Source organism: Phyllopteryx taeniolatus, chromosome 5, assembly GCF_024500385.1.
Source record: "Phyllopteryx taeniolatus isolate TA_2022b chromosome 5, UOR_Ptae_1.2, whole genome shotgun sequence".
NCBI lineage: Eukaryota > Metazoa > Chordata > Actinopteri > Syngnathiformes > Syngnathidae > Phyllopteryx > Phyllopteryx taeniolatus.
The window spans coordinates 9,520,419-9,540,881 of record NC_084506.1 but is presented as its reverse complement, the minus strand read 5'-3'; the positions used below and the strand labels follow the sequence as shown (position 1 = coordinate 9,540,881).

At 46.8% G+C, this 20,463-nt stretch overlaps 1 protein-coding gene across 2 annotated transcripts; it reads right to left on the bottom strand.

The window, feature by feature from the left end:
* Positions 1 to 6,201: 6,201 nt before the first annotated feature.
* On the bottom strand, positions 6,202 to 18,972 carry tmem86a (transmembrane protein 86A). 2 transcript variants are annotated; one of them, XM_061773199.1, is made up of 3 exons: positions 18,697 to 18,972; positions 11,941 to 12,205; positions 6,202 to 10,376 (listed from the first exon to the last, which is right to left on the bottom strand). In XM_061773199.1, exons 1-3 carry the CDS (start codon positions 18,715 to 18,717, stop codon positions 9,949 to 9,951), a joined length of 714 nt encoding a protein of 237 aa, XP_061629183.1. In that variant the 5' UTR covers positions 18,718 to 18,972; the 3' UTR covers positions 6,202 to 9,948. The 2 variants fall into 2 exon arrangements, with proteins under 2 accessions (XP_061629183.1, XP_061629181.1); XM_061773197.1 differs by lacking the exon at positions 18,697 to 18,972 and adding an exon at positions 12,554 to 13,125.
* Between the last annotated feature and the right edge of the window lie 1,491 nt (positions 18,973 to 20,463).

The window sequence follows — 20,463 nt, the reverse complement described above, 5'->3', positions numbered from 1 at the left end:
TGTGCATTTTTGAGCCTTCCATCAACTTACCCTGTGTGCTATTGCGCAAGGAGATCATGCACCTCGAGCACACGAGCGAGCGAGCCCAAGCTGACGCCGCTTAGCATGGCCGACGTGCACGACGCTCCGGTAGTGGCGTGCGCACTGCTGTACCGCTCCTGGAAGGAAAATCTCCATTCAAAAGCCCTTCCCTCATTTGAAGGAATTTGTGTTGAACTCGAGCCGGCCGCCATTTGAATCGCACCCAACCGCTAGCTCCGCGGAGGCCATCGGGGCAGAACGGAACATCGGACGAAGATATCGACAACGCAGACGTCCGCCTTCGGTTCCTCCATCGGGCTGCGAAAGGTTGGACCTCAGATGGGAAGAATCTTCATAAGGCCGATTCATCTCGATCCAAAAACTCAAGCTCCTGCCAGAATTCAACCCCCGAATATTTGGGATTTATTGATTTGTTAGGTGTCAAATGTCTTTCACGCTCCATTCGGCACAACTGGAGTGCAGCGTCAGACGTGAGCTGTGGCGGAGCTCCTCATTCGGGTGCAGAAGTCCCCACTCATCCCACACGGGAAGCCTGTTGGGGATTTGGAGGAAAAACTCCGTAGACCCGAGAGGGTGAGGCGCTCCAATCGTCGTCCAGTCAGTTCCAGCTGCTCATTGTTTCCCTGGCGCTTGACGGCAAACTGTGAGCTCTTCTGGAGTTTGAAGAAAAATGGCACGTCCAATTAGAGACACGTGCCTAGCGTTCGCTCAGAAACACGGGAAGTCAAATGCTTAACTCCGCAGCGGGGGGGGGGGGGGGCATCCAGCATGTAATTGTAGAAAACACAACAGTGTCAGCTCAAGAGAAGAAATTGTCTCTCGGGACGGAATTCTTTGAAGTCCATTCCAACAACCTCCGAGAATCTGTGACGCAACTTGTCCGATGTCCATGAAATTGCTGGTCTTTCAGTCCCGTTCAACATGGCTCCACATAAGGATTCTAGATCGAGGACGTTTGGACAAGTCACATTGTGGAACATTGCAGGAATTGCCGTAGGCATCGACAATCCACTCAGGAAAATTCCTGGGAGTCTCCCGAGAGTCTGTGCGGCATTGGAGGCCAAGGTGTCGTGGCGGCCCGAACCGGCTGTCAGATGGGAGCGAGCCACCGTCGGATGCCGCCAACATTAACGATCAATATTTTCTCAAAGCTTTGCCACCCACACGTCTCCCATCGGACCGATATTACTTCATCCTAATTCTTTAAAGATGTTTGTTTGTTTGTTTGTTTGTTTGTTTTTCCTCAAAGATCAACCTTATTTGATTTCACGGTGCCCAAATATTTACTGTCAGTTTGATGTATACTGTATATAGACTAGAATAGAGCTTTATTGTCACTGTCACAGGAACAATGAAAACCAGTGAGTTAATCTAACGTGAAATGACGACGCATTTGAAACGAGATTTTGTGTCGCGCTCGACCTCATAAAGGGTGACGGGTGAGCCGGAGCCTTTTCCATTCTAGGCAACTGATAGCAAGCCAGTTCCGGTGCACATGTCGACATTCACGCTCACGTTGAAAATGTAGTCTTCAATTCAGGGAGGCCTGATGTTCTAAGGCCGAAGCTTGGAACTGTAAGGCAGACATACTAACCACTTGCCCGCTAGTGGTGCTGTCCTACTTTGATACACATTTTGTAAAATTGTGGTGGTTTCACACACACACACACACAAAGTGAGCTAAGCACTTCTGTAGCGGGCGGGGCTTTAACAACTTGCTGCTGTCAGATGAGACAGCATCCAGGTACAATGCATCAGGATGAGAAGTAGGTAGACACTCAATGCTCTGCACCTCTCCCTGCGCCATCTTAAGTGAAGCTTCAATAGCTACTGTAAAGCAATTAACTTGTGGCTGCTGACATCTCCCCGCATCGTCCCTTCGCCGTCCGCCTTCTGAGGCGGATGACGAGATGATGACAAGTTGCACTGCTGCAAAGTCACCAGTACATTACCGGCACTGCACTGCCATCTGTAGCCTCAAAGCAGTACTGCAATGAGCAGCTTACGCTCAACAGTTTAATGAGCTTTTTTTGTTGTTGGTGACGAATCATGACACTGCATTGCATTTCAGGTCAGAAACCTAACCCTGGAGGATCCACAGATCGACAAAATGCTTTGAAAGAAAGAACGTGAGTCCAACCATTGAATAATAGTACAGAATGTGAACCTTCCTTCAATAGGGTTTGTGGTTGTTGTTTTCCTCTCCCAGATCCAGCTCTGATGCCAAAGAAACGCTAGGCTGTCTTTGACGAGTTTTGACACTCCCGGAATCTGTCAACGTTCAAGGCTCTTTTATCCTCCCCCGCACCAGCCCCCTTTACGCTTCCATAAATATCCACAGGATGAGATCTAAAGACCTCCCTGTGCACTAGTGTTGTCGCAGCGGCAGAGGACGAGGCCTCCGAATGAGCTGTCGTGTGCAGTGTGCGCATAACGTCCAACACACACGCAAAGCGTGCACACTCCTCTGCACATGAACACAATGTGTATATGCCAACAGCAGCCACAACGTGAGGTACCCAATTCTGCCTTTCGAAAATCAATCATGCCCAGTTTGAGTGAGCACGTGCAGATCATTCGACATATTTGGTGTAATGGAAGTCGAGAAATACGGTCCATCGTTTCAATCAAGACGTTCCGGCTTCTTCTTCCTTCCGCAGCAATGCGGAGAAGAACATCTTGTCTGGAGCTGACAAGGACGACTACGAGAGGATCTGTGCAGTGTACGCCGTCGGCATCGGAGACCTCTCTGCCCCTCGACCCCTTTCCAGGGAGCCTATGGAATACGGAATCGTTGGAGTCATGTTTTCACTCCTGAGAGGCTTCTGTTGGACTGCATTTAACAATCCAAGAACACGAGATCAAACATCGGTAGACTGTGAGCTGCTACATCTTCGGTCTTCAACGTCTGAAACAAAAACCGTCCCCCGAGCATCCAAATGAAGTCGCGCGATAAATGTTCTCCCTCATGCCGAGTTGAAAGAAATCCAACCAAGTCCCCGCTCACAACGAGCTCATTTTGTATATAGTGCGCGGAACAAGATTTGGACTTGACTTGCCAAAGATGCAAGTTGGGGCATGTAGGTATCTTCCCAAGCACATTTGTCCCTTGGCGGCGGTGAAGGAAGGCAAGAACACTCATTAAGATTGTGTTCAGTAGTCACAGTTGAGTGGCTTGGTTGTCATTTCCCTTTTTTAAATGAGGATACACTTGGTGGGCCTAAAACCTTGGCACAGTACTGTAGTTCAACATCCTCAACATTATTGCCGGCTCAGACTTTTTATCACATTTATCACCTGGGTCATTGGTGGTGGAATGCTTCATTCGCACTGCGGACGTGTGCGCTTCAAAGCAAACTCAACGGCAATTTAGTTAGGCTGTCATTTATAGGTGATGACTCCAAGGTGAAGTGGTACACAACATGAATACGTACAGTACAAGACTATCATTTGTATGTAGATGGAAAACTCTCTGCTACTGGACCTTTTTCTCCTTGAGTAATTGTTGTTCTTGTGCGATGGGACAGAGGGGAGTCAACAAGCTGATCTTTTCGGGAGTGACTGACGCTCATGAGGCCCAAAGCCCCTTCAGAGCCAAGGGCGCAGCGAGTGTCCGCCTGTCTCGCTGTCACTCTCATTCATCCCGAAAGCAATCCCTAAACGCCATTATCCGGACGCTGCGGAGATCGACGCGTTAACAACAAACAAACAAACAAACTGAAGTTTCTTCACTTTAATGTTTAACATCATCAAACAAATGTAAATGCCAGACAAAGATAACATAAAATGCCATAAATGCTCATTTTATTTATGAAGGGGAAAAAAATGTCAATGTGACCCGCGGGGCGGGGCCTTGTGCGAAAAGGTCAAGCAGCGGACCGCCAATGGAGCGTGCGCCCCGGTTGCTCCTATTTGCGGCACCAAAGATGTTGGCGAGCACACGCTAGCGCCGGAGAATCCGCTTGGGATGACAAAGCGCTCCTGCAACCTGATAGGATCTTCGGTGCGTTTCGAAGAAAAGTTGCAAAAGCAACTTACGGTTGAGGCATATTTGATTTTTAGTATCGGTTGCCGGTGTACTTCCAGATGAGGACGACAAAGTCCTGTTGGAGAGTCTCGTTAAAGGAGGAAAGTTGGCAACATGCCTTCTGCATGCATTCGTCACAGCGCTTTGGATTTCCGGTAATGGACACTAGATGTTATTGATTGATTTGTTTTAAAAAAAATGTCCACATGAGCAAGTGTGGGGCGTCGTCTTTTACATGCCATCCAACAACTGGTCCAGCGGCAGTTGAATGGAGGAAAATCGGGATGAATTGGAAGAGAAGAAAAACCATCATCGGGAATAATCCCTAAAGGGGCCCAAAGGTGGGACGGGGCAAGAGGCCACTTAGTAGCCTACTCGCTGTCGTTGGCAGAGTGTGGAAATAAGTCTTAAATGGAGATGTAAAGCTTTCTGCAGAGCGAGCCGCTCTAATTTCCACGGGGAGGGCCTCCCCGAGTCGAGAATGTTCTCCAAACGAGCGACTTACTTGGAGTTTGTGGGAGTCAGCGAGACAGGTATTATTATATGCTAAGCCGTGTCGTATTTTCTGAGAGCCCGTGCGAGTTGGCCAGTATCGGAGGAACTTGCTCAAACTTTGTCGTGCGAGTCCGAAGTCTGACTCTGACTGCAGCATTTTGTGCAAACTGCAGGGCTTCTTGGGACGAGCGGAGAGCGGGATATTGCAATAGTCAAGGCGAGATGCAAGAAACGCATCCGCTCCACTGCGGCCTCTGTGTCACTCGGGGATAAGAATAGGGCCAAATTGTAGCCATACTACAACCTGTCGCTCTCTGACAATTTAGGAACCGTTTCGATATTGAATCGAAGCGAACCAGGAAACGCATCGCTTGATCCGTGAATATAACGCCTGTTGTGTTCGAGAACAGCAGGTTGTGCAAAAAGTGTAGGGCATGCATTGCAAAGTCTACAGCACCAAAGAAGTAAAGGTCGCCGTGCATTTTAGGCTCATTCTGAAATTTCACCGCAAAGCCTTGCAGTATTTCGCTAGCTTTTTTGGAGTAGCGGACTTCAATGCCTTTATGAGTTACAAGGACAAAATGTGTTCTGGCACTGAGAGCAACGTGTGACGGCGTGCGTGAGGTTGCAGAAGGCCTGCGACATCGAGCGCGCGTTCCGGTTAGCGGCGACCGCAGAAAGAAACTCGTCTCCGGACGTCATCGGGCTGGCTCGCACAAACGCCGTGTCACGTTGCCGAGTTTCGATCCATTGAGCACCGAAGGGGCTTCCTGCGAGCCTGAACGGTCGATCTCACAGAATGTGAGAGAAAAGGAAGGATGCCGCTCCGAACGGAACAAACTGCTCCAGCATTTCGGATTAGTTTCTGTGTTGCTCAAGTGCACTGCGTTCACATGACCCAATTGCACCTCACTTGCTGCCATATTGTCCACTCTTGCAATATCAGTCCTTCGAACTGCTTCGAGTGCGAGAGGACTCTTGCATCTTTTGCACAATTGTCCCCAAAAATAAAATCAATGGACCGGCATTAGCAGACATCTAGCCACTTTTTTGTGTGTGTGTGTGTGTGTCAATGTCTTTCTCTGTCAACGGATTGTCTGTTGTCGTACTCGAGCGGCTCCGACGACCGGAGACAAATTCCTTGCGTGTGGTTTTTTTTTTGGTGACATGCTTGGCAAATAAAGAGGATTCTGATTCTGATTCTGATATTGATTGTAAGTTTTCTATTGACATTTCAAAACAGGTTTGTTACACAGACGCCCCATTCGAGGAGGAGAACGGAGCTCGTTGGCAGCGAATGAATGACACGCATTTAGAGAAAACCGGCCACTTTGTGTGGGTTGAAAAAGCGAGCGGGGGGGGAACAAAAAAAACAAGACGAATGAAAGAAGTTGGGTGTAAAATGAGAAAGAGGAAGCTTGGTGGGCAGCGCAGCAGCGTGGGTGGCCTTCCACAGGCTTTGCCACGTTAGCCACACAACAAAACGGAGCAGCTACTAAAACAGAGCGTGTGCAGTTTTTCCCACCGTACCTTTTGACAAGCTTAAGGGTGCTACGTGAATCAAGTTATTATTATTCAACATTTGGATTGTGGGACTTTTGCCTCCGGCAGTCTAGGAAACACGCCGTTTGTTGAAGTTGCATTGCCATTGCGTTTATTTCTCCACTACACATTTCACATTCACATTCATAGCAGTTTCACTACAGCAAAGGAACTATTTGGTCTATACAGTCTTGAAAGAAACAAGAAATCACAAGTGAAAAATACAGTATCATAGCATAGAAATACAGGCACACATTTTTGCCATTAAATCAAGTTAAATTATACGCGGCCATCCGAAGGGGGGAAAAGCATGCTTTCTTTTTTTGATTTCATAATCATGATTCCCCCCCCAAAAAAACACTGACAAGTTTGAAATACCTCCCGAACGATACGTGCTGTGAACTAAAAGTCCGACTTCCACGTTGCTTTGTTGCATCTTTCAAATATTCTTCGTCTTTTCATCGCAGCCCTCACGTCATATCGTAGCAGCATATAAAAGATTCAGTTGAAGAGTTGCGCGACATTGATGGCATTGTTTTGAGCGAATCGTTCTAAAATGATTCTCGTAGTTCCGGCAAAACTACTCCGACAATGAAACGTTGGATATGCATTCAGTGCCAAACGTTGTTATAGATTTGTCAAAATGTAAACAAAATAACAATGTCAAAAAACTCAACTTTCTGAACACATCTTTACTCTTTCATCTCCAGGTAAAAGTATTCAACAAACAAACTCGGCCAGCGTCGACGGTTCTGTTTTACCTTCATCGGGATATTGTAAGTTTGTCAGTCTTAACGTGAAACACGCGCGCACGCACACAAGATCTGAACTTGATTCATGGAGATGAGCGTTGTTGACATTGTGGATTCATTTCAGCCTACGTTGTCATGCGCAGGTCAAGAGAGCAAGTCAGGAGAGTAACGGCAAAGTGCAAGTGAAAATCTGGACCCCCGTAGTACACTAGCTACCGGTTCTGGACGACCCGAAAGGCCTCCTACAGCTCTCACAGGTTTTTTTGTTTTTTTTTTTTTTCTTTCTTTTTCGGGACGATCGACAGGCCGAGGCGAAGCGGCCGAAGTGGCCTTCGTGTCCGTCTGACCTGCTGACGGGCAGGCGGGGAGGGTTTCATCTCATTTCAATCCGGCGACATTCTCCGTCAACACCAGCTTCCGAAAGACGCCAGCAGCACAGCCAAACGTAACCGGAGTGGCTCGCTGCCGTCCATTGCGTCGGGAGTGGAATACAAGCAGCGGTTTGATAGGAATGATACCTCGCAGCTTTAGGATTTTCAGCACGCACCGCCTTCTAGAGTGGCGGTTGCCGCACAAAAAGAACTGTAGAAATAGTTCATCTTGTCTTATGTATTGCAGAAGGGGACAAATCCTCATGCCTTTATTCGGCAGAGGGCAAAAGGGCTGCTTACATAAATTGCCCACAGATTAGCAAAAGCGCTTGACTCAAGTCTTTCTAGTCCCGATATGGTTCGACCTGATGCTCAAGACAAAACAAGGAGACAGAAGCACGGATGAGGGAGAGTCCCGAGCGGGACGAAGCCGCGACGCTCGGTGGACACGTCAAAAAATAGACACGCGCAACCGACCGACAGCGCGAATACGCCGACGGCCGTGCTGACGTGTCAAAAGCGGATTGAGGAACCGTCCGGCCGAACGGCAGCCACAAATATCGTCTTGGCTTATTTGCACTACTCTTGCTGTCAGTAAATTGCAGAAGTCCAAGTCATCGCTGTGCTCTGTCTGCAGTTTCGTTCTGGTGGAATGGAAACACAACAGTGTGTGGGTGAAGGTTCCTCGCCCACATGCGGAAAGCCCTCATCCGGGTTGGATTCTTTCCCATTGCCGTTTGTTTTGTATGTATCAATTCCCTTATCAAAAGAACTAAACGTGACCTCTGAATGAGACTCGCAGCTAACTGCAAGAGTACATTTGTAATGTACAGCGATTCTCCTTTGAGTGGTATTAATCGTCATCGTCAATTCCAAAAATCGAAATCAAGTGGAACCTCTACGGTCGAAAGGCCCCGAAGGGATACAATTTGTAATTCGAGCCCAAAATATGCTGCTTCTACTGTAGGTCACAAGGCTGACTCATCTTCTACATCACAAAAACAAGCAGCTGGATGGAGACTTTTGGGGATCTGCTGTACAGGAGACATTATGCCAGCGCAGAGAGAGATCAAACTCTGGCCTTAAGCCGGTTCAAGTGTACATACAGTAGATTTTCACTCTGACATCCACAACTTGGCAATTCACAGACACACACACACGCAAAGACGTATATAGTGTATGTTTGTGTGTGTGTGTGGACAGCTGAAGAAAGTTGCGATGTTCTAAGATAGTTGACACTTCATTCGAACAGCCCAAAAAATGATGGATGCATGTCAAGACGGTGGAGCGCCGAGCTCTGCCAAGGCTGGACTGTTAACAAAAGAAAGCCAAAGTCAAGCGCGCAGCGACTTCAATTTGTAAGCCCATCACTTTGTTCCTTGGTGCACGGGCGGGCATGACAGAAGACATTAGGAAACGGCAGGCGATGCCATTAGGATTTTGTTGGGTTTTTTGAATTGAAAAGAATATTTCATCTACCTTGGCCTTCGTTTTGTGAAATAGGTTTCGGCATTGCTTGCATTTGTTCGTACAACCTACACGGGTTCGGAAAGACTTTCCTCGCGCGACAGGCCGGCTGCCCAAATATGGGACAACACACATTTCAATAACAATTCAGTCAATGTGAAATCAAATCACTTTTCTCTCATAATGTGCACCGGCGACCTTTGCAGCCGGGGTTTGAACCCATCCACTACTTCCTGCCTTTTTCATACGGGTCTAAGGAGAGCTGAAGTGAATCTCAGATGAAATTGGCACAGAGCTGGACTTTGCCCTAGACAGGTCAGCAGTTCCTCCCAATGCCGGCGAAAAGCATTCCCATGCGAGTGACCAATGAACTTTACCTGCCCCACATACCGACTCAACTCCGCACAACGGCGATTGTGAATCCTACGACAATGAGACTGGCTGTGTCGCTGAGCTTGTCGAAAAGCAGACCAAACAACAGCGTCGTGGTTATTTGTGAGTGGAATGGAAGAGTTTGCAGCTCATACAATTGCTCATCACACTATCATTGTTTTTGTTTTAAATAGCACCCTCGATACAGGGGAAGACAGAACAAGAAAAGGCGTCGAGTTAAATACGAGCAAGTCGGTAGGAAATCCCTTTTGAGAGACAACTAAAGCTTCACCACAAATGTTAAATTGAAGGCGACTTGACTTCTTGGCATCCAGTTGCCTTTGATTCAACTTTTGAGGATCATCGTGACCTGGTTGTGATGTGACAAAAGCTACACATTACCTTCTTAGACAGTTCCCCCCCAAAAATACAAATAAATAAAGTCACAAACATTGATTTGCAATTATGGACCAAGTTAGGGTGATTTCTAAGTGTCTTGAGTCAGGAGGTGATGTATTGCTAAGGGACAGGTGAGGGTTAGGACTACAACAAAAAAAGACATATATCCAGAACCCCAGCCCCCTAAGACGTTCCTCAAATGTCTCTAATGACACGTTCTCCTTAAACGAAAAGAAACCAAAGCAATACTTTGTCGGGCAGATGAGCAATACCGTGCACATTCCAGAAGAGGCAGGTAGCACTGGAGATAATACAACCACAGCATCATAGTGAGGGAGAGGTGGGAGACTGTGGCGGTCCAGTCGCCATGGCGACAACGGAGGCGAGGGCTGAGGCTTGGGGATGCGGTAGTGAAATGTGTCCACGACCGCCCGGGGAGCAGCTACCGGCAGCTTGTCGTCACAAGAGACAGAGAGGCCCCTCATATCCTCTTGCGCGCGACCTCCGCATCCTGGCATTCCACGGCTGACAGAGCGATCAGCATCTGGGCGGCGTAGTAGGTTGCCATGATGATAGCCCGCGAGTGGGGCACAGGGAAACAGAACTTGTTGACCGCTATAGTGAGGTCAGAGACCATGAACAGCACGGCGCCCAGGCAGGCTGACAGCTTGGTCCAGGTCCAAAGGTCATTGGCCAGCTGCAGGCCCGCGACGGCCCTCCAGCCCATGAAACCGATCAGAGCGATGTAGACGGCCACCAGGTAGGTAAAGGGGCCTGACAGGTAAGGGTAGAGCAGTATGTAGCTCACACTGGACACAGCAGTGATCAGCAGGCCTGCGCGCGCATTGACGGGCTTCATTCCAAAGGCGGATGAGTAGAGGATGTGAGTGATGGCAAACATCAGAAGACCTGCGCACAAATGCAAACACCAGTTTCAATGCGAGCCTACAAAATGCCATCAAAGTACGGGACTCCGTGGGCTGTACGCGCAATACATGTGGGAAATCGAATGCGTCTGCCAGCGCTGCATAACACCGTGTTTCAAATTTGGGGACGGAACGCTTGAAACACGACTCTGACTGCCGATGACCGCGGTGTGCCGAAATGACCGAGACACGAGATAATGCAAAGTTTCAAAAGGTTTTAGCAAAGGTGATATCGCATGACTCCTTCTTGTGACTGGCTTCAAGGCAGCCCTCAGATCGTTCGGAAGATCCAAATTGGCATTGCTGAATAGATGATGTCGTCATTTTTGTTTCTGGCAAAATGTTCACACGAGTGTAAAATATCCGTTTTCCTCGTCTCGTCGCCTCTGATTTGGTGAGTGCCTCGCGCTCGCCAAAGCTACCGCAATCATGAGCGTGCGCAGCGCTTCCGAATTGCACATGCCTAAACGACGACGCATTTGAAGACACGAACGCAACCGTCGTTGATAAGTCACGCCCAGGATGCACGGTTTTTGCCCAAGACAATCTTGAGTATGACCAGTTAGTAGGTGAAAGCGGAGGGTCGGCGGTTTGTTTCTTCGCCCGAACTTGCGTCGTCGCTGTGTCCCTGCGCAAGACACTTCGCCCACGTTGCCCCTGAATGAATGTTCTTTGATGTTTGCTGGTGATTGGAAAGTGCTACGCGTAAGTGTAATGAATGATGATTATTCTCTTTTTGCATAAGCAAGAAAAGTTGCACCTTTTTTGCACAAGATAACCTTCACTGAATCGGGTTCTCAAAAGAAATCTATATGGGCTGACAGGGGTAACATACAATGAGTACTTCGTCTACGAAGTCTCAAAACGCAATCCGCACGTTTGCACGTGCGCCGGACGACAAAGCAGCACCGCGAACTTCATTCTGACCGTCTCTCAATTTGCAGCCAGGAAGAACGAGTTTAACCGTTTCTTTTTGTCAGGGTGCTGACAGACTTTTTTCCGATCGGAAGTTAATCGGCCGTGGCGACTCCGCACCTCTGACCCCCATTGACGGTTAGCTTCCCTCAGTCAGAAGCTAATCGTCGATCAGGGGACGGAGTGTCCGAGTCAGACGGTAATCATCAACGGGGTGGGGGGGAAAAAGATGCTGCGCTATACAATATATCGACTCCATCCATTTTCTACACAGTTTATTCAGTTCAAGGTCATTCAGTGCTCTTCCATTTCCAGTGTTTGCTGTCAAAGAGAAGTGACAATTCTCTGTTGACCAATCAACAGTGCTGTCGTCTCGGTGAAAATGTGCGCACCCCCTCCACGGCAAAAACGGTACAGGTCAGTTCCCGAGCTGTCAAAATCCCTTTTCGAGTACTTCCCCAGCGACAAGCCAATTGTATGTGCAGTATAATGAGAGTCAAGTAACACAATGATTTAATTGAACCACTTTCCAAGACAACATTGTCTTGGAAGTACCTTGAGAAGTAAATTGTCCTTTAAGGAGTGAAATTCCTTCCCATCTGCGCAAGTCAGCATGTAACATATTTTCTCACCGTGGACGAAGTAGCCTTGCTCCTGCCAAATGAGGAAAGCGTCACCCAGAGCGGAAAAGATGAGGCCGGCGAGGATCTTGCGGGCACTGGAGTGAGCCCCCAAGAAGCTGAAGCCATGTGCCAGCAGAAAGACCCAGAGGCAGAAGATGGGCAAACATTTGATAAGTGCGCTAAACCAGGATGGACTTGAGGTTGGCAGCCAGAGGACGAAGTAAACACAGGTTGCCTTGAAGAATGGCACCAGCTTGGGGCCTTCGCTCTTGACCTGAAAGCAGATTAAATACGGAGATCATCATTCCGGTCTTGATGTGATACTCTTCTGTCTCTGGCCTATTATTTCTTTATGCTCATTCAAAGAACACAGGAAGCACTTCCGAGTAGAGTACTACTAGACACATGCGCAAGAGTGCTTTGTGTTAGGACACGGAAATTCTGTCCTCCTTGTGGTCTTTGGTCAGACATGCACATGATTTAGTACGCAACTGAAACAAGAGCCATGCAGTAACGGTATATGAACAAACACGCTACGTCTATGGAATCACATGACTCCTTAGAACCTTTTCCCTTCCTCTTTTTTCACAAACCAGACATCTTTTTGTTTGGTCTTTCTTACCTCCTCCTCTTCGACACTTGAGTCTTGTGTCCTTGAATACTCCTGACTGTGTAAACAGTCTTGCTTGTTTCTGTTCCAACGCGTGAGCCTCGAGCACATTGTGTTATACACCCAAAAAAAACAAAGGCCTGTTTCCGAACACTTCTCGATCCGACATGAGAATTGAACATCCCACGGCAGAAAACGATGGGTGGTCCGCGCCGATAAAGGTTGTTGATTTCAGTGTGAAAGTGGAGAAAGATGAGATGCGTGGGGAGAAGGGGCCCAAAGAGCAGAAGGAAAACGGCCGCTACGAGGGGATGTCGCAAGACCAGCGACTTGATGTCCGTCCGTCCATTTTCCGCACTCCAAAACCATTCAGTGGGAGCATTTTGTGACAAAGCAAAAGTGACACTTTGCCTGCACCGTTCATAAAAGAATAAGTGGAGCAGAAGAGAGCATGCACGGAGAAGGGACGCTCTGAAGGATTTAGCAATGGTCAAGTGACATGGGGGAGGGTTGAGAGACGATAGCCCCCTTCACAATGGCCATCTAAGCCACCTTTTTTTCCCCCAGACTCGCTGCCCTGTCTGCGAGGTACCGACGCGGTACATTCGCTGGCTGTCCACAAGCCGTGATCAGAGTCAGTCAGTCAGACTCGCTTCCCACACCACTTTGTGTTGAAAGCAATTATCACTCGCACTGACATCATCAGAATTTGAATTTGGAACACAGCGGTCCATTCACTTATTATTATTCACGAGTTTCAAGTGGCACTTACGGATGTAGCGCCGAACTGACATTACTTTTCTATATCCTTTACACATCGATGTCGCTTTTTGATGCAGTCCCGCCCGCGGGATCGAAGGTCACGGGCATTCACTGTCGGTTTTCGGCCTTGCCGCTTACATGCGGTGATTTCTCCAGATTCTCTGAACCTTTTGATGATATTCTGGACCGTAGATGATGAAATCCCTCAATTCCTGGCAATTGTACATTGAGGAACATTGTCCTTAAACTGTTGGGACTATTTTCTCACACACTTGGTCACAAAGAGGTGAACCTCGCCCCACCTTTGCTTGTGAATGACCGAGCAATTGAGGGAAGCTCCTTTTCTACCCAATCACGGCACGGCACCCCCCTGTTCCCAATGAGCCTGTTCACCAAACACGTGTTTGCTGAGCAGTCCTCAACTTTCTCCGTCTTTTTTGCCACCTTTTGGAATGTGTTACAGCCATCAAATTCTAAGTTAATAATTATTTGCTAAAAACAATCAAGTTAATCAGTTTGAACATTAAATATCTTGTCGTTGTAGTGTATTCAATTAAATATAGGTTGAACATGATTTGCAAATCATTGGATTCTGTTTTTATTTATGCTTAACAGAACGTCCCAACTTCATTGGAACTGGGGTTGTGTATATATATATACACACACACACACACACACACACACACACACACACACACACACACACACACACTGCCATACTGCTACTCTGAGAACGTCCCACCCTGTCTGATCTTGTAAAAGGCTGTATCAGTTCGGGGACCAGAAATAGGCGGTCGGTGGGCCGGATGTGGCCTGGGGGCCGCCTGTTGAGTACCCATGTTCTCGACCCGCCTGTAACGGCAAGTGATGTAACCACATCGTCGCAGGAACGATGAATTGCACAGAAGAATGGTGGTAATGGTTGACGTATGCGCAACTCTAAACATGCACATCAGGAGGTCATTTGACGACTCGCGCTCGTCCGCTATTGTGTGGACTCATCAGCAGTTCTTTCCTCCTCCCTCTGCTTGTCACCTCAGCTTCTTCCTGTCCTTCCGCCATTCCCCTATTCCATCAATAAAACACTTTCCTGACGTCTGCATCGACATCACAAACTGAGCTGTTTGCAGTCATCTAAAAGCAGGTTTCCGCCCCCTTTTCAAATTCGGCAGGTGTGCTCCCAACACTTTAAATAGCCTGGCAGAAGTTGTGAAAATAGGAATGATGATTGAGAGTAGCTCATTTGATTTTCTATGTTGCTATGCTTTGTTGAACGATTGCGCCATACTGACATGCCTCATACAGTAGTTGAATTTAAATCCAATTCAGAATCAAATGAATGCGTTCCTGTTTTCTTGAAAGAATGGTACACATCTTCGAAATTCTGCCAGGGTATGCAAATGTGTGACCACAGCTGTAGACTCGACCGTGACTTTTACCAAGGACAAAACACTTTCTGCCTCCGCTCGCCTCCTGATACCGTCGTGTATTCCAAAATATGATTAAGCATGGCTGAGAGATTTTGTCCTCCTTTAAGCCGTAATTCAACTTGCAAATTAGAACACACACTATATTGCCCAAAGCAGTCACTCATCTGCTTTGACCTGAAGCAACATCTCCTTCTTCATCAATACAAGACGTTACCACTATAACAGCTTTAATTCTTCAGGAAAGACTTTCCACAAGGTTCAGGAATGTGCGGAGGGACTTTTTGCCCCCTCTTCCAGAAGCGTATTTGTGAGGTCACACAGTGATGTGGGACGAGAAGACCTCTAATGCATCCAAAAGCTGTTTCAGCAGTTTGAGGTCAGGACTCTGTACGGGCCAGTCATGTTTATCCGCACCAAAGTGTCACCCGTGGACCTTGCTTTGTGCATCGGTGCACAGTCGTGCTGGAACAGGAAGGAGCCGTCCCCAAATTGTTCCCACAAAGTTGGGAGCGATAAATGGCACGCTGAATCCTTCGGAGTTCCTTTCACTGGAAACTACGGAGCCAACATTTTGGACAACATTTTCCGTGCTCGCAAATTTGTGCGAACAGTTCTTCCATTTCTAACACGGGCGGGTGTGCACCGGTGCACGAGGCAACGTCCATCAAGAAATGGATGAGAGTTTGTGGCAGATGAACTTGACAGAGTTCTGACATCAACAGGACAGAACACCTTTCAGATGAATTAAGAGCCGACACTGAGAACCAATTCCCTATACACATTCCTAAACCTTGTGGACGACCTGCCCAGAAGAGTTGGAAGTTTAGTTGAAAGTTAAATAATGTCTGTCCCATGGGAAATGGAAAAGGAAGGAAGTACCTTTGCTCTCATTGATGCTGTGTTACACAGGAAGGAGTAAGTTACTTCTTCCTTTCTATTGCTTGCGTTGAGTAAAGCTACGACAAAATCCACTCAACTGAGACAAAAAGGCTCCGTGCAACGTTGAGAAGGCCAACAGGAGTTTGCAAAATAGAGGAAACCTTTCAAAGCAAACCATCGCTAAGTCTTTAATTGCACAAATGGGTCAAGTGCATTCGGTCTTTTTTATGACTGCTACAGTATAATGCTTTCTATTGATCCACTCCTCACTTAGTGAAGTTCAAACTGGCAGCGTCAAATTGAAATTGCGTCGAAAAGCGTAGCAGACTCCACTCAGTCTGAGTCAACCATCAACTATGTCCGCAGGAATACTAGTAAAAGAAAAAAATCAGTTCATGCGGCATAACTTGGGAAATAAATGAAATGTCATTACTGCTGATAGCACATTGCTCTCAAAGATCCGTTTCAAAAGACAAAATAAGAAAAACGGAAATAGAGGACATCTTTGCACACACACAAAGCAAATCCAATCACATCACAAAAGAAGTGAAGCGATCACAGCCAACAAGTGTAATCAAAACGAATGACTTGTTCTCAGCTCGAGCTATCGTCAATTTGAGGTTTGGGGGAAACTGTCCGGGTATTTTTTTGCGAAATTCCAAATACACACTGGAACATACATACCATGACAAAACGTGCTACAGTGGAGACAATACATAGTACAGACACATTGTGTTGAAATGTATCACACTGCATAGGATTCGTCTTCTACAAGGTGCAGTACTAACCAGAAGACACACGCGCGCCACTGAATGGCATCCGTGACTAAGTCGTCCATTATTCAGTGTGACTCGTATCACTCAAGTGTTAGAAACATGATCCCGAGAAACATAAACCACCTGTAAATGTCTGTATAAATAGAGATGTGTAACATAAGGAGGGTCTTGGCAGACAGGCGGTACATGTAAAGTCATTCCCACGTTACATCACGCGACGTTGTTTCCTCATACAGTGTGTTGAGTCAATGATATGTCAATGTCGGGGCTCGCAAACAAATGCATTTGAAATGCTGTGTTGGGAACGAGCGAGAAAGAGAACAACGGGACAACAGTTGATTACGGAGAAGGCTTGTGCAAATCCAAAATATCATTTCAAGCCAGAGATAAAGCTGGCTTATCTCGGACGATGCGGGAGCAGTCGAACGGGATGAGCGTGGCAATATGGGCGACCTGCGAGGTGAGGCGGTATTTGGAACTTGATATACCTCAATGGGAAACATTGACCTCCGTTTAAAACCTAAATTCTAATCTTTGTTCCATTTCTCATTCGCTAGCTCGTCATTCGGGGCCCCACGGCCCACAAACTCCTCCTCCTCCTCGCCCCCCTTATGTCATTTGGACAACTTTGTCCCGCTTTTTTCAAATCTGTTACAATTATCTGAGAGCATCTAAAGTGAGCCTAGTAATATTTATCACCAAAGATTCACAATATGAACGTTTATCTTCGACTAAAAAGTTTGAATTTGAGAAAATTCTATATAAAGTCCTTAAGAACCTTCTTAAGGATATTTCAATAGCAAGTGAATCAATTTAACGCCTTTACTGTAATTGATAAGAGCATTCATTCATATCTAGCATAGTTTACCATTCGAAGCGCTTCGCCACTCACGTGAAAAGCGTTACGCCTGTCACCACTTTGATCTCGATACTTGGCTGACACTGACAGCAGCGCTACTGCTCCTGGCAAGAGCATCATTATAAATATGACATTTTTACAAGGCATGAGTCAATATTCTACTGTGATTTAAGCTTTTTCTTTTTTTACAATTCAATAGTAAAAATGGAGATTTGTTCTCATATCAATTCATCGTAACATCCCTCGTTGTGTTGGTCATACTATCGATGAATGGATTTCCCGTGTGGCGGGGAAAATGCTGAAGATAGCAAACGTCCTCGCACGCTACATCCCAATGGAAATATTTGTTTGAAAGAAACGAAGAGTCTTTTCCCATATCGCTCAGCTCTACTCCTGACTGACGACCGGGTGGTTTTAATTGGGCCCACGTCGTCAAAGCTTATCGGCTTCCCGGTGACGAGGACTGGCTGAGTGTGGCTAAAGTTTTAGTCACATAAGCACGCGTGGTTTTGTGTGTGTTTGGATTCTTGTACGCTGTCTCGCCATAAAGCTCTGTGCCTCTACTTTCCATCTCATTGTAATCCAGGGGCCAAGGCTGGGTCGAAATTCATTTCCCAAATTCACACTGCTTGGACAGCATCGCTGTCGCTATGGGAACAAGTCCGCCCGGCGTGCATTCCTTCACACAGGCTGCCCTCACGGTAATCCCAGGCTTCGCGTGAGGCTCGGCTTGCAAGCGGCCAAGTTACAACGCCCCATCCATCCTTCGTGGCCCCTGCAAAGGAACTAGAACCTTTCATAGCAGCTCAGTTGTTCATTGACACCAAAGTTGAATTATTCATGTTGCCGAGACAATTAATCGTTGAGTTTAACTGACCATCTCCCCCTCATTGGCCCGTTGATCAACAGCCGATGCCATTAGTAGACTAGGCTAAGCACCACAACGCTACATGCAGCCGCTGCATCAGACCTGAAAGAAAGCTGGAGTGGCGTACGGCGCATGCGTCATTGGAAGCGCAGCAAAGAAAACACACACGCAAAGGTCGTCACATGACATTTCCCCTTGAGTCCGTGGCGGCCTTTAGGAACTGGTGGGGAAATGTCTCGATGGTGCTCTTGCTGGTGGAACTTCCCAAATAGCGTCGGACGCGGTCGTCGCACATAATTTGGAAACTGCGAGACTGACAACATAGCGGATGTGGTGGAAGAACGTCACTGCAACGCGAAACTGTTAACCATAATATTCAAGTATGACATGGCGTGACGACAAACGGCGCAAGAACGCCTCTGGTTTACCGGCGACGCGACGGTGTATACAACAACAACACAACACGGCGGCACACGCGTTCATAAGCATGCAGCGATTTATGGGACGATTGTGCTAATCAAACTAGCAACCACTATTCGTGGCGAGCGTTATGTCAAGGCTGGTTTAGACGTGATACTCACCACAGTCACTGGGGAAACCATGTCGAGCACGTTAGTCAAGACGTTCGGCAGGTCGGTTTGGGTTAAGTCCTCTTGTTTATGTTCTTCGGCGAGAGAGATGCCGATTGTTTTTGTCCTCTCTCCGGTGGGCTGGCGGACATCATGGAGGAGGCGAGCGGCTCGTCTCCGCTGACCAATAGGGGCGCTTAGTGGGCGGGACAAAGGTGAGTGACGCCCACGTAGGAAGGGCCTGTCTCATGTTTACATCTGGGAGCAGATGGCCTTTTATTTACATCTGACATAGAACGTCTTCAGCTCGTTGGTAACATTCGTCCGCGCTTATCGATCGATTCGTCACAATTGCCTCATGAACGTCACCTCGAAATCAAGGTGCTACTGTTGAAGTTGGGTCAGTAAAATAAAAAATAAAAAAGCAAATCTCAGTTCTGTTGCATATATGTTAGTATCAACGATATAGGACCAGTCGAGGTTCTTGTAACACACGTATACATACACACATGATTTTAATTGTTAATCCCATTCTAAAGCCATATGGTTTAATGTGATGTTGCAGCTACAACAGCTTCAACTCTTGTGCGAAGGCTTTCAACTAGGTTCGGGAGTGAGTTGATGGAAATGTTTGCCCATTCTTCTAGGAGCATATTTGTGAGCTCACACTGACGTTGGATGCGAAGGCCTGGCTCACCGTCCACTCGAAATCAACCCAAAGGTGTTCTGTCAGGCCGAGGGCAGGACTGGCCTGCACAATCCTGACCTCAACCCTATAGAACACTTTTTAAGTGAATTAAAGTGGAGACTGAGAGCCAGGCCTTCTCGTCCAACATCAGTGTGTGACCTCACAAATGTGCTTCTGGAAAAATGATCATAGATTCTCAAAAACACACTCCTAAACCTCGTGGAAAGCCGTTCCAGAAGAGTTTAGGATGTTGTGATTGCAGAGGGTGGACCGATGTCATCTTAAACTGGATTAAGAATGCGATGTCACTTAAATTAATATCTGAGTCAAGGCAGGTGAGCGAATACTTTTGGCAGTATGTTGTATATACGCTATTATGTCTGTCTTCCTGAAACATGGAGCATGTCATGACGGTGACATTTAGCAATATTTGTGATATATGATAGTTAGGTTTAATAGGCGAATTATTCTAATATTTTGAGATACAATGCAGTTACTGTGCTGCACACTTCAAATGCTTTCAAGTGGACCGTAATGGTGTTTTAATGCGAGTCAAGAACATACATTCGCCCATTCATTTTTTAATTTTTTTTTTTTACAGTACCGCTTAATGCTCACTCAAACAATCTTATGTACTGTAACTCAACTCGGCTCAACTCACCCCGTTTGTTGATAGAGCTCTTTAAAAATTGCATGTCAAAAATTAATGAAACCCAATTGGAAGAGAGCTGTAACAAATATAATATAATAAAATAAAAGGACAGGAAAAAAATCCACCCATCCATTTTTTTGTACCGGGCTCCATCCAGAACTGGTTGCTGCCAGTCAAAGTCAACAATGAATAAATATGTTTATATATATATATATATATATATATATATACACACACACACATTTTAGTGAGCTCACTAATTACCTTCACAGAATTGTTCTTTCTATTGCTAACCAAGGCTCAGGATTTATAAAGTGAGTTGAGCTCAGTAAAGTGAAAAGTTGGTTTGGAAGCCATTTTTGGATTGTTTGTTTATGAATAAAGAATTGCCCTCCCGGAAGCCGTCACCTTATCGTGGTGGAGGGGTTTGTGTGTCCCA